General features: G+C 43.7%; 1 protein-coding gene across 1 annotated transcript; it reads right to left on the bottom strand.

Annotated features, from left to right (window-relative positions):
- Positions 1 to 1,431: 1,431 nt before the first annotated feature.
- Positions 1,432 to 12,194, bottom strand: LOC141171995 (cell adhesion molecule CEACAM7-like). Its single transcript, XM_073655752.1, has 7 exons — positions 12,015 to 12,194; positions 7,709 to 8,032; positions 6,606 to 6,881; positions 4,513 to 4,641; positions 4,025 to 4,074; positions 3,849 to 3,947; positions 1,432 to 2,204 (listed from the first exon to the last, which is right to left on the bottom strand). Exons 1-7 carry the CDS (start codon positions 12,067 to 12,069, stop codon positions 2,112 to 2,114), a joined length of 1,026 nt encoding a protein of 341 aa, XP_073511853.1. The 5' UTR covers positions 12,070 to 12,194; the 3' UTR covers positions 1,432 to 2,111.
- Positions 12,195 to 13,221: the final 1,027 nt, after the last annotated feature.

Raw genomic sequence — 13,221 nt, 5'->3', positions numbered from 1 at the left:
AAGCATCTGCAGGATGAGCCGCGAGCAGCATCTGCAGGATGAGCAGAGAGCAGCATCTGGATGATGAGCAGAGTGCAGCATCTGGATGATGAGCAGAGAGCAGCATCTGGATGATGAGCAGAGAGCAGCATCTGCAGGGTGAGCAGAGAGCAGCATCTGCAGGATGAGCAGAGGGCAGCATCTGCAGGATGAGCAGAGAGCAGCATCTGCGCGATGAGCGGAGGGCAGCATCTGCAGGATGAGCAGAGAGCAGCATCTGCAGGATGAGCAGAGAGCAGCATCTGGATGATGAGCAGAGAGCAGCATCTGCAGGATGAGCAGAGAGCAGCATCTGCGCGATGAGCGGAGGGCAGCATCTGCAGGATGAGCAGAGAGCAGCATCTGCAGGATGAGCGGAGAGCAGCATCTGGATGATGAGCAGAGAGCAGCATCTGGATGATGAGCAGAGAGCAGCATCTGCAGGATGAGCAGAGAGCAGCATCTGGATGATGAGCAGAGAGCAGCATCTGCAGGATGAGCAGAGAGCAGCATCTGCAGGATGAGCAGAGAGCAGCATCTGGATGATGAGCAGAGAGCAGCATCTGCAGGATGAGCAGAGAGCAGCATCTGGATGATGAGCAGAGAGCAGCATCTGGATGATGAGCAGAGAGCAGCATCTGGATGATGAGCAGAGAGCAGCATCTGCAGGATGAGCAGAGAGCAGCATCTGCAGGATGAGCAGAGAGCAGCATCTGGATGATGAGCAGAGAGCAGCATCTGCAGGATGAGCAGAGAGCAGCATCTGGATGATGAGCAGAGAGCAGCATCTGCAGGATGAGCCGAGAGCAGCATCTGGATGATGAGCAGAGAGCAGCATCTGGATGATGAGCAGAGAGCAGCATCTGGATGATGAGCAGAGAGCAGCATCTGCAGGATGAGCAGAGAGCAGCATCTGCAGGATGAGCAGAGAGCAGCATCTGGATGATGAGCAGAGAGCAGAATCTGCAGGATGAACAGAGAGCAGCATCTGGATGATGAGCAGAGAGCAGCATCTGGATGATGAGCAGAGAGCAGCATCTGCAGGATGAGCAGAGAGCAGCATCTGCAGGATGAGCCGAGAGCAGCATCTGCACAAGCTCCAGTGCAAATGGATGAGGTCAGACGGCACAGAGCCCAGCAATCAATCCCCCATCTATATGTAAAAGCAGCAGGTTCACAGTGATATATCAGAGAGCGTGCATCCACCTAAGATAGCAGAATCACTTCTAGACCTTCTCATGGATGCCAAAGATGGAAGGAACATTTACTTAAAGGAAAAACATAGCCGTTGCAATCATGTTTCTCGTTGGTTAAAATAAACAAAATCCGCATTGGACTGGCCCATCGGAGGAACGGAGGATCCTCCGGTGGGCCCTGACAGGCACAGCATTGCAGTTCACGTAACACAATGCAGAGAGTTTTTGCTTTTATTTTAGGATGTATTATAAAAATATATTTTCCAAAACGTCCCAATATATAATATTTATAAACTTCTGTAATATTCTATATATATATATATATTACCTCTTGTATATTGCAGCTAGCATTGAGGACTTTGTGTTTGGCATCAATCTAGATAGTTATTGTAGCAAACACAGGTTTTTAAAGGGGAGTTTCCACAATTATTGGTCACTAAGGCTAATGATTGACGACACCATGTCTGGTGGTCTGGGACAGTCCGGGGGTCAGCTCTTGAGTATCCTCAGAAGATTCGCTCATACTGTAGCAAAGGCTTCATACATAGTAGCACATCCTTCATATATGTCTACTTCATATCTGCAAGGATGGAAGTGTGAAATAGGTGCACAGGGGAAATGGAGGGGTTGTAGTTTGAAGAGGGGCTTGGAAAGCAAAATATGTGCAGACACGGAGGTCCTAGGAAGCACAGAGAGCCACAATTTTGATTTTATGGTGCTCCATCTGGAGAGAAGATCTTCAGCTTCATCTGAGAACTTCAGCGACTTTGACCATGAAAGGTCCATCCCTTGTCCACAGGTTTGATCAGATTTGCTCCTATCAGCGGTTTTGGCTCCCCATCTCCATCTTTCATCCACTTTCTGGATTGGGAAACGTGTCCTCTTAGTTCGTCGTCGTTATACTTGTGTGGCATGCTTGACTTTGGGTTCGCTTGGTGGAGGGTTGGGTGAAGGGTTTCGCAAATATTCAGATGTGTTATCTCCAGAGTTCTGCAAATTACCAAAGAATAAAGTTACATTGTTACATTATTGTTCAGAAAGGAAACAGTCAAGAGCAAATTTGCTACATATGTACTTTAGAATAACATTACAAAAGGATCAACAACAAAAAAGGGAAGAGCATACGAGAATGCTCCTCATTACATCATAGTTTCCATTATGGTCTCTAGTCAGTTTCTTTTCCCTCCTAGTAATTTATAAATATATCCCCCAGTATTTTTTCCTGGTCAATCTCCTTCCCCCTCTTGCAGGTATAAATATAGTCCAAAGCAAGTTGCCTAGTAAGTCTCCTTCCCCTTCTGGCAGCCATGTTATAATCATGGTCTCAGTCTAAGGAGTCTTAATGGCAGAAGTCACCATGATGTAGGAGCACAAGGAGATGGACGAGTTACAACCATAATCTACATCAACTTCCCTAGTCAACCAACCATTGTAGAAGTTGTAGAAAAAGTCCCAAGTAAGTTCTCAGTAAGTTTCCATTCCCTTCTGGTGATTGTTAATATAGTCACCCCCTCCCCATAAGTTTCATAGTCAGTTTCCCTTTCCCTCTGAAGTTGTAAATATACTCAGCAGTAAGTTCTCCAATCAGTCTCCTTCTCCCTCTTGCAACTGAATGTATAGTGCCCAGTAAGTTCCTTAGGCAGTCTCCTTCCCCCTATTATAGTTATAAATAACCCCCATAAGGACTGCTGTAAATACCATCCTTAATACATTTCCCAGTCAGTCTTATTCCACATGTAGAAGTTGTAAATATACTCCCCAGTAGATTCACAGTCGGTCTCCTTTGCCCTATGGAAGTTGTAAATATATCCCTCACATAAGTTCCACAGTTATTTTCTCACCCCCCCCCCTTTGGCAGTTGTAAATATAGTTCCTTGTAAGTTCTCTAGTCAGCCTCCTCCCCCCTCTGGCAGCTGCACTTATAGTCCCCAGTAAATTCTTAAGTCTGTCTCCTTCGTCCTCTGGCAGTTGGTAATAAGTCCCTCAGTGAGTTATCTATTCATTAACTTTCCCCCTATGTTAGCCATATATATATATATATATATATATATATATATATATATATATATTACCCAGTCAGTCTCCTTTCCCTCTGGCAGCTGTAAATATAATCCCTCATAAGGTTACCAGTTACCTTTCCTCCTTTCTAGTTGTTGTAAACATAGTCTTCAGTAAGTTCCCTAGTCAGGCTTTTTTCCCCTCCAGGAGTTGTAATTATAGCCTCCAGTAGGTTTTCTTCTCAGCCTCCTTCTCCCTCTGGCAGCTATATATATAGTTCACAATCATTCTCCTTCCTTTTTGTAGTAGTTGTAAATATAGACACTGGTAAATTTTCAAAGCAGTCTCCTTTCCCTTCTGGCAGTTGTAAATATAATTCCTTGTAATTAGTCTAGTCAGTTCCCTTCCCCCTCTGGCAGCTGCACTTATAGTCTCCACAGTTCACAGTCAGTCTCCTTCCTTTTTGTAGTAGTTGTAAATATAATTCTCAGTACATTCCTTTTCTGGCATCTGTAAATACAGTTTCCATTATGGTCTCTAGTCAGTCTCCTATATAAATATATTCCCCAGTATTTTTCCTAGTCAGTCTCCTTCCCCTTCTGGCAGCTGTGTTATATTCTTGGTCTCAGAACTCACCATGATGTAAGAGCCCATGGAGATGGACGAGTTGCGGTACATGATGTTATTCATGGTGAAGTACGCGGGGTCATCGGGTGACAAAGTTGCTCCTGATACCTGAAGCAGAGGCAGAGTAAGCAGAAGTCAGAAGGTGTCAGAGATAATACAGACCGGACAGCGCGGCGACTTCTTACCGTGCGTAAAGCGTCTTTATGCAGAGCAGCTGGATTCTTCTCTTTTTTTTCTGAAGGAAACAAGAACGTTACCGAGGTCTGCTATTAGGGGGCTTCATCTATTAGAGGGGGCTACAAAGAGCATCTCCCTCCCTGGACACCTGCAGCCTATTGATTGCAATGGGAACTGTGTAATACTTCATTCCTCCAGTGGAGGAGCTGTGTGGAAATGAAACACTTAATTGGAAATGTGTTTACTGCTGGAGGAGACACCAAGAGGCTATATGGGGTATTGCAGCTCAGACATATTCACTTCAATGGAGCTAAGCTGCCATACCAGACGCAACGCAGAGACAGGTGTGACATTGTTTTTGGAAGAAGGCAGCCATGTTTTATTAATCTGGGATCACTCTCATGGAAAAATGTACTTTCCCTTTAAGACCCATGTGGCGCACATAGCATGGGGCTTTATATCATGCGCCATTTCTTTTCTTTATTTATGGACTCACCTTTCCTTCGTTTCCGTATACAAAATATGACAAGGACGATCAGAGCAATGAACAGCAGCGCTCCGCCTACGGAGCCAATCACAATGCCAGCGATGGCGCCGGCGCTCAGACCACTTGGACTGTCCGAGTCTGCGGAGAGCAGAGAAGAAACCATTCAGATATACAAGGTGTCCCGATGAGTATATAGGGAGGGTGAACTGTATTCAATTACTGCATATGGATTATCTCTGTCTGTCCCTTTAAATATCTGAGCTGTGACACTAAGGCGCTAGGACCCGAGGGAGCTGCTGGAAGGAGGAGATATGAGCGGAGCTCCCCATCCAGCCTGGGCTGAGAACAAACTCTGATCGCTGCTGTTTTACCATTTAGATGCCGCTGTTAATCTCTGATCGTTAATTTGAAGAAATGGGAAATCTCCCAGACACTCTTTTGCTGCCAAGATGGATGTGGTCTGGAGTCTGTATGGGAGAGGAGTCTGACCTGGGGTCTGTATCAAGGGTCTTGGCTGAGTTATTCTGAACTGTGTTTTCTATACAGTGCCATTGTGGTCTGGGGTCTGTATACATGAAGGGTCTGGTCTGGGGTCTGTATACAGGAAGGTTCTGGTATGGGGTCTGTTTACAGGAAGGGTCTGATCTGGGGTCTGTATACATGAAGGGTCTAGTCTGGGGTCTGTATACATGAAGGGTCTGATCTGGGGTCTGTATACATGAAGGGTCTAGTCTGGGGTCTGTATACATAAAGGGTCTGGTCTGGGGTCTGTATACATGAAGGGTCTAGTCTGGGGTCTGTATACATGAAGGGTCTGGTCTGGGGTCGGTATACAGGAAGGTTCTGGTATGCGGTCTGTTTACAGGAAGGGTCTGATCTGGGGTCTGTATACATGAAGGGTCTAGTCTGGGGTCTGTATACATGAAGGGTCTGGTCTGGGGTCTGTATACATGAAGGGTCTAGTCTGGGGTCTGTATACATGAAGGGTCTGGTCTGGGGTCGGTATACAGGAAGGTTCTGGTATGGGGTCTGTATACATGAAGGGTCTGGTCTGGGGTCTGTATACAGGAAGGTTCTGGTCTGGGGTCTGTATACATGAAGGGTCTGGTCTGGGGTCTGTATACATGAAGGGTCTAGTCTGGGGTCTGTATACATGAAGGGTCTGGTATGGGGTCTGTATATATGAAGGGTCTGGTCTGGGGTCTGTATACATGAAGGGTCTGGTATGGGTCTGTTTACAGGAAGGTTCTGGTCTGGGGTCTGTTTACAGGAAGGTTCTGGTATGGGGTCTGTTTACAGGAGGGGTCTGATCTGGGGTCTGTATACATGAAGGGTCTGGTCTGGGGTCTGTATACATGAAGGGTCTGGTCTGGGGTCTGTATACATGAAGGGTCTAGTCTGGGGTCTGTATACATGAAGGGTCTGGTCTGGGGTCTGTATACATGAAGGGTCTGGTCTGGGGTCTGTATACATGAAGGGTCTGGTCTGGGGTCTGTATACAGGAAGGGTCTGGTCTGGGGTCTGTATACATGAAGGGTCTGGTCTGGGGTCTGTATACATGAAGGGTCTGGTCTGGGGTCTGTATACATGAAGGGTCTGGTCTGGGGTCTGTATACATGAAGGGTCTGGTCTGGGGTCTGTATACAGGAAGGTTCTGTTCTGGGGTCTGTTTACAGGAAGGGTCTGGTCTGGGGTCTGTATACATCAAGGGTCTGGTCTGGGGTCTGTATACAGGAAGGTTCTGGTCTGGGGTCTGTTTACAGGAAGGGTCTGGTCTGGGGTCTGTATACAGGAAGGTTCTGTTCTGGGGTCTGTATACAGGAAGGGTCTGGTCTGGGGTCTGTATACATCAAGGGTCTGGTCTGGGGTCTGTATACAGGAAGGTTCTGGTCTGGGGTCTGTTTACAGGAAGGGTCTGGTCTGGGGTCTGTATACAGGGTAGGTTTTATATAGAACATTCTGCACATCACTTTTTATTTCCCACTTTGGATCTCTCCGATGTTTCTTCTCCGATGTTTCCGACCTCCCTGACATTTCGTTTCAGATAGCAGTGGAGGTCGGCAGGACCACCCTTACCCGTTGCCCCCCACGTGTTCACTCACATGAAATATTCAGTGTCCGTGTTGCGATTCCCCAGTCGACAGGATTGGACACGTTGCAGGAGTAGTTTCCGTTGTGTGTCCGGTTCGGCGCGTTAATCTGTAGGGTCCGACCGTTATTTAATGTAACGTAGCTGCTGTTACTGGGTAGCGACGTCCCCTCTCTCGTCCACGTGTAGGTCGCCCCTCCGCTGACCGCACTGCAGCTCAGATTAACAACAGGGGTACTCTCATCTGCTGCGGTGGGCGACTGGGACACCGAGGCGTTTACCACCAGATCTGTGAAGAGGAAATTACAATATGTCACCTATAGATTTCCACCAGTGCAACCATTAATGTATAGAGCATCACAGTGTATGTTCATCCTGATCCTCCTAGTTCATGAATACAATTTCAGAGTTACAGTAAAGACTGACATATGGGCAGATCTGTAGGAGAAAGATTTCTCTACACAACACCATAGTTTTTCGATGCCTGCAGCGCTCCAGATGCTGGCTGTTATGGGCATTGTAATGGCAGCCAATATATATGCACGGGTTCCAGTGTCAGTATAGTGGCATAGATCAACCACATTATAGGACAGGGAGTGTTGTCATAAGGGCACAGGAGGTGATAGGGTAGGGAGTGATGTCATAGGGGCACAGGAGGTGACGCTGTTCTTCCAGCCAGGAATACACAAGAATAAAATATTGTATAATAAAAAGTTCTAAAACTTTCTAATAAACTTTATGTTTCAGTTTAACACCTGTTGTTAAAGGGGTTGTTCAACCCCTTTAATAAAAAAAAAAAAGCCTATATACTGAAAAAGCAAGCCATGATGTTAATTTTATTTTTTATCCAGAGGCTAAAAACGTTATTACTGGATCCAGGCAGATAAACAGATCATTGAATGGATAATAATTTGCTACAATGTATCAAGCAGAATTCCTGCACAATGTATCAGCAATAGAATGTAGCAAAGCGGCTGAGAAAAGTATTAGAAAGGGTTTTCCATCCCATTCACTGACAACAAGCAGAGATCTTGGAAAAAAAAACTCACAAATATATTATATAGTATTATTTTATCATCTGCAGTATTTCTAGAATTAACTCATTCTTGGACTCACCGTAGATTTGCACAGGGAACTTCAGCGTGCCTTCGGATTCTACGAATGACTGCACGGTGACCGTGTAATTTCCGCTGTCATTCTTGGCGCTGTTGGTTATTACCAGGGATCCGTTCTCAATGATGTCCAGTCTATCTTTGTATGCGGAAGATGCAGTAGTGACGTTATTCTCCCAGTTGACCAGCAGGACGCCATCTTTAGACCAGCGGACGAATGTGACTCCAGTAGATGTATATGAGATGTGCAAGCTGATGTTTCCCCCAGCTAGGAAATCGCTGGAGGAATTACTCTTCACTGTAATAGCCGTAATAGCCGCTCCTGTGTCTGTGGAACAACATGGTGGAGGAGGATCAGTTTTCCTCTATGATAACTTATTGTCCACTGTCTGTTGTCAGGTGTAATCCGTCTATTAGCAGAGGCAATGAAACAGATTACAGAAAATCGGGTCTTTATCTCTCTGCTCTTGTTTTCCTGTCTTACAAGCTGCATACAGTTATAACAGAGAGGCCTGCCTTTGGTTCAGGGCAGGCAATGCATGCTGGAAAGTGAGAGAAAAGTAAGTTCCGGCTCCTATAGTGCTGGTAGAGGGAAAAGTAAGTTCTGGCTCCTATAGTGCTGGTAGAGGGAAAAGTAAGTTCTGGCTCCTATAGTGCTGGTAGAGGGAAAAGTAAGTTCCGGCTCCTATAGTGCTGGTAGAGGGGAAAAGTAAGTTCCGGCTCCTATAGTGCTGGTAGAGGGAAAAGTAAGTTCCGGCTCCTATAGTGCTAGTAGAGGGAAAAGTAAGTTCCGGCTCCTATAGTGCTAGTAGAGGGAAAAGTAAGTTCCGGCTCCTATAGTGCTAGTAGAGGGAAAAGTAAGTTCCGGCTCCTATAGTGCTAGTAGAGGGAAAAGTAAGTTCCGGCTCCTATAGTGCTAGTAGAGGGAAAAGTAAAATCCGGCTCCTATAGTGCTAGTAGAGGGAAAAGTAAGTTCCGGCTCCTATAGTGCTGGTAGAGGGAAAAGTAAGTTTCGGCTCCTATAGTGCTAGTAGAGGGAAAATTAAGTTTCGGCTCCTATAGTGCTGGTAGAGGGAAAAGTAAGTTCTAGCTCCTATAGTGCTAGTAGAGGGAAAAGTAAGTTCCGGCTCCTATAGTGCTGGTAGAGGGAAAAGTAAGTTTCAGCTCCTATAGGTCTAGTAGAGGGAAAAGTAAGTTCCGGCTCCTATAGTGCTGGTAGAGGGAAAAGTAAGTTCTAGCTCCTATAGTGCTAGTAGAGGGAAAAGTAAGTTCCGGCTCCTATAGTGCTGGTAGAGGGAAAAGTAAGTTTCAGCTCCTATAGGTCTAGTAGAGGGAAAAGTAAGTTCCGGCTCCTATAGTGCTGGTAAAGGGAAAAGTAAGTTCTGGCTCCTATAGTGCTGGCAAAAAAGAAGCAAGACAAAAATATATCTCATACCCTACCATAATTATATATAAATGTAAAGCAAAATTGCATAATAAATATAGGGTACTTAGTGAACTATTTTTGATCAAAAAAAGTATACAAGCCGTCCCACCAGCGGCAAGGTGACCCTAAATTGGGACGGTACCTATACTGCCTATATTAAAAACCTTACTGTATATCAAAGTTGAAGTAATGCATATAAAAGGGTAGACAAATAGGACCGGGTCCCAACTCCAGACCACCTAGGCCCGTGGTAAGCTACATATATACCAATCAGCTCAACAAAGGGCATGCCACACCCTTAAATTGCACAGAATGCAAACAAGTCAAAAAACCAGACAATGTGAACTGAGGTCTAAGATGGCAGACATACAAGAAACAGAGGCATGTTCACACTAGCAAAAAAGAAGCAAGACAAAAATATATCTCATACCCTACCATAATTATATATAAATGTAAAGCAAAGTTGCATAATAAATATAGGGTACTTAGTGAACTATTTTTGATCAAAAAAAGTATACAAGCCGTCCCACCAGCGGCAAGGTGACCCTAAATTGGGACGGTACCTATACTGCCTATATTAAAAACCTTACTGTATATCAAAGTTGAAGTAATGCATATAAAAGGGTAGACAAATAGGACCGGGTCCCAACTCCAGACCACCTAGGCCCGTGGTAAGCTACATATATACCAATCAGCTCAACAAAGGGCATGCCACACCCTTAAATTGCACAGAATGCAAACAAGTCAAAATACCAGACAATGTGAACTGAGGTCTAAGATGGCAGACATACAAGAAACAGAGGCATGTTCACACTAGCAAAAAAGAAGCAAGACAAAAATATATCTCATACCCTACCATAATTATATATAAATGTAAAGCAAAGTTGCATAATAAATATAGGGTACTTAGTGAACTATTTTTGATCAAAAAAAGTATACAAGCCGTCCCACCAGCGGCAAGGTGACCCTAAATTGGGACGGTACCTATACTGCCTATATTAAAAACCTTACTGTATATCAAAGTTGAAGTAATGCATATAAAAGGGTAGACAAATAGGACCGGGTCCCAACTCCAGACCACCTAGGCCCGTGGTAAGCTACATATATACCAATCAGCTCAACAAAGGGCATGCCACACCCTTAAATTGCACAGAATGCAAACAAGTCAAAAAACCAGACAATGTGAACTGAGGTCTAAGATGGCAGACATACAAGAAACAGAGGCATGTTCACACTAGCAAAAAAGAAGCAAGACAAAAGTGCTGGTAGAGGCAAAAGTATGTTCCGGCTCCTATAGTGCTGGTAGAGGGAAAAGTACGTTACGGCTCCTATAGTGCTGGTAGAATGTTGATGACACTGAAGCACCCGCTGAATAAGAGCATAAGAGTCAGGATAATTTCTGGACATATTAGACTGGTCTGTGCAACCAGTTGTAGGGATAAGAGCAGCAAGAACGTGCTTTACTTATGATCTTTTCCTATGGGTAGAATGGTAGGTACGCTTAAAGGGACAGGCTTTTGGAAAGTTGGAAAAGCACTGACATATTATTGGCTGTTCTGCTGTTTAGGCTGGGAGATGTGGAGAGCAAGAAATGGTGCAGCTAAGTGAAGGAAACCATAAGTAAGCAGGCTCTGCAATGCCATCGTGCTGATTGACTGCACCGTGACAAATAGGATTGGTGGAGTTGAGTAGACAGAAGTTAGGTATATGGGATCTAGATGTAGCGGGCCCACCTGGTATCTGGTGCTTGAAGCTCCACAAAACAAGACCCCGATAATGATAAACAGCAGGTCGGACCGCCGACAGAATCACGTGAAATGTTACTTATAAAAGGAAACATGGAAGTATGGCAGAGCGAAGTCACAGCGTCCGGGGACTGAATACACCCTGATCTACCATCACACCATACACATCACCCGAAAACCAATAAACATGATCAACTGCAAAGAATCTGATATGTGAACATCCACCAAACCAACAAATCCTGGGGCAGAAGATAATGATAGATAGATATTGGATTGATAGATAATAGATAGATAATAGATGATAGATAATAGATAGATGATAGATAGATAATAGATAGATAATAGATAGATGATAGATAATAGATGATAGATAATAGCTAGATAATAGATAGATAATAGATAGATGATAGATAATAGATGATAGATAATAGATAGATGATAGATAATAGATAGATAGATAATAGATAGATAATAGATAGATGATAGATAGATGATAGATAATAGATGATAGATAATAGATAGATAATAGATAGATAGATAATAGATAGATGATAGATAGATGATAGATAATAGATATATAATAGATAGATAATAGATAGATGATAGATAATAGATAGATGATAGATAATAGATAATAGATAGATGATAGATAATAGATAGATAATAGATAGATAATAGATAGATAGATAATAGATAGATAATAGATAGATGATAGATAATAGATAGATGATAGATAGATAATAGATAGATAATAGATAGATAGAATGATGTTTATTCGCCCAACATGGCAGTGTTTCGATATTTCGCTTTATGTGTGAACCTTTCTCATGATAGATGTATAATTTCACACGTCCTACCTAATATTCTCTATCGTTATCTGTTATTCTAACCATTTAACCCTAATGATATATACTGTGTGGTGTGTGTGTGTGTATGTATATATTATATATATATATATATATATATATATATACACATACATACATACATATATATATGATAAGCATAGACTGTTGTAGTTGAAGGGGGCTCAGACCCCTCACTTCTGGGCTTCCTTAAAACCTATTCCTACACTAGAGGAAAGTGCCCTCTACTGTAAATGTCCCAGTGCCAGCTAGTGTAATGTGCCAGTGACTTACCAGTGTGTGCCAGCAGGAGCAGGGTGGCACAGAGCAGGGTGGCCCCGCCGGCCATATCCCTGTGTAGGATCAGAACTACATCAGACGAGGGCTCAGATACCTGCGGACAGGTGACACCGGTTACAGGTGTATTTCCTGTTATCCCCTGGAAGAAGTAAGAGTTGGAGGAGGGGAGGGTGGGTGCGGGGTGGAGAGCGGATCCTGTGACAGGTACATGACACACCTCTTCACATTACAGAGCTGCAGTGCTATCTAAGCCTCTCATGTGTGATACATTCCTTCCCGCCACATACACACTGGATACATTGTGTCACATGCACTGGACGCTGGATACAATGTTGCATTTTGAATGGTTCAGTAAATATTTACATTAAAAGGGACAAATACGCTTTGTCTAATTCAGGCGCTGCTGAGAGGGTTCGTCCATATACAAGTCTCTATGGATACTCCTATCCTCCGCAAGTCACAGTGGACTCTATATATGTAGAACATGGACTTTACTTACATGGGACTGCCATTTAGAAAAGACACAGACAGAAGAGGCCCGTGTGCAAGAACAATATATGGACCCTTTGCACTTCAATAGTTCATCATAATGCACAATTCCACCTGCTTTGGAAATAGATGTGGCCCCTTTATCTCTTGGGCCCCTATGCAGCTGCATAGTTTGCCCTGGTCACAGTGCATCCATGCAGGTGCAGTTTACTCAAGAACCCAATCTCTAAGTTGCTGACTCTTTACTCAGAGATCAATCATATGAATTAATAATACAGCAAAGTTTCTTGAATGGAAATATTAGGAAGATGCTTAAAGAGGATGTTCCCCATTTATTTTTTTTAAGAAGGGTCCCCAACGGTGAGCTGAGAACAGGGTTTTCTTCTGCTGGAACCAGTAATGATCAGCTGCAGTCAGTGAAGGAATCAGATAAAAAAGAGTTGTTTCTCTACAGCACAACCGCAGGTGAAGTGAAGCATTACACAGTCTGGTCCTCCAGAGTGAGAAACGCTCTGGATTCCGTTCTTTTAGCATTTTCTTATATATAACGTTCTCTTGTAGTTACATCTTTACTTTAGAGAATTGTGTTTTATGTAATTCTACAGTGTCATTTATTAAGTAGCTGGAAGGGAAAACTCAATTTTTCTCATTTTCTTTTCTCTGGATTGTTGTCGCTGTTATTTATAGTTTCTGTATTTTCTCCAAATTTCCA

Source organism: Phyllobates terribilis, unplaced genomic scaffold, assembly GCF_046119375.1.
Source record: "Phyllobates terribilis strain yellow unplaced genomic scaffold, ASM4611937v1 Scaffold_12__6_contigs__length_324123572, whole genome shotgun sequence".
Lineage (NCBI taxonomy): Eukaryota > Metazoa > Chordata > Amphibia > Anura > Dendrobatidae > Phyllobates > Phyllobates terribilis.
Note: the sequence above shows the minus strand (reverse complement) of the source record. Positions and strands in the feature narration are given on the sequence as shown.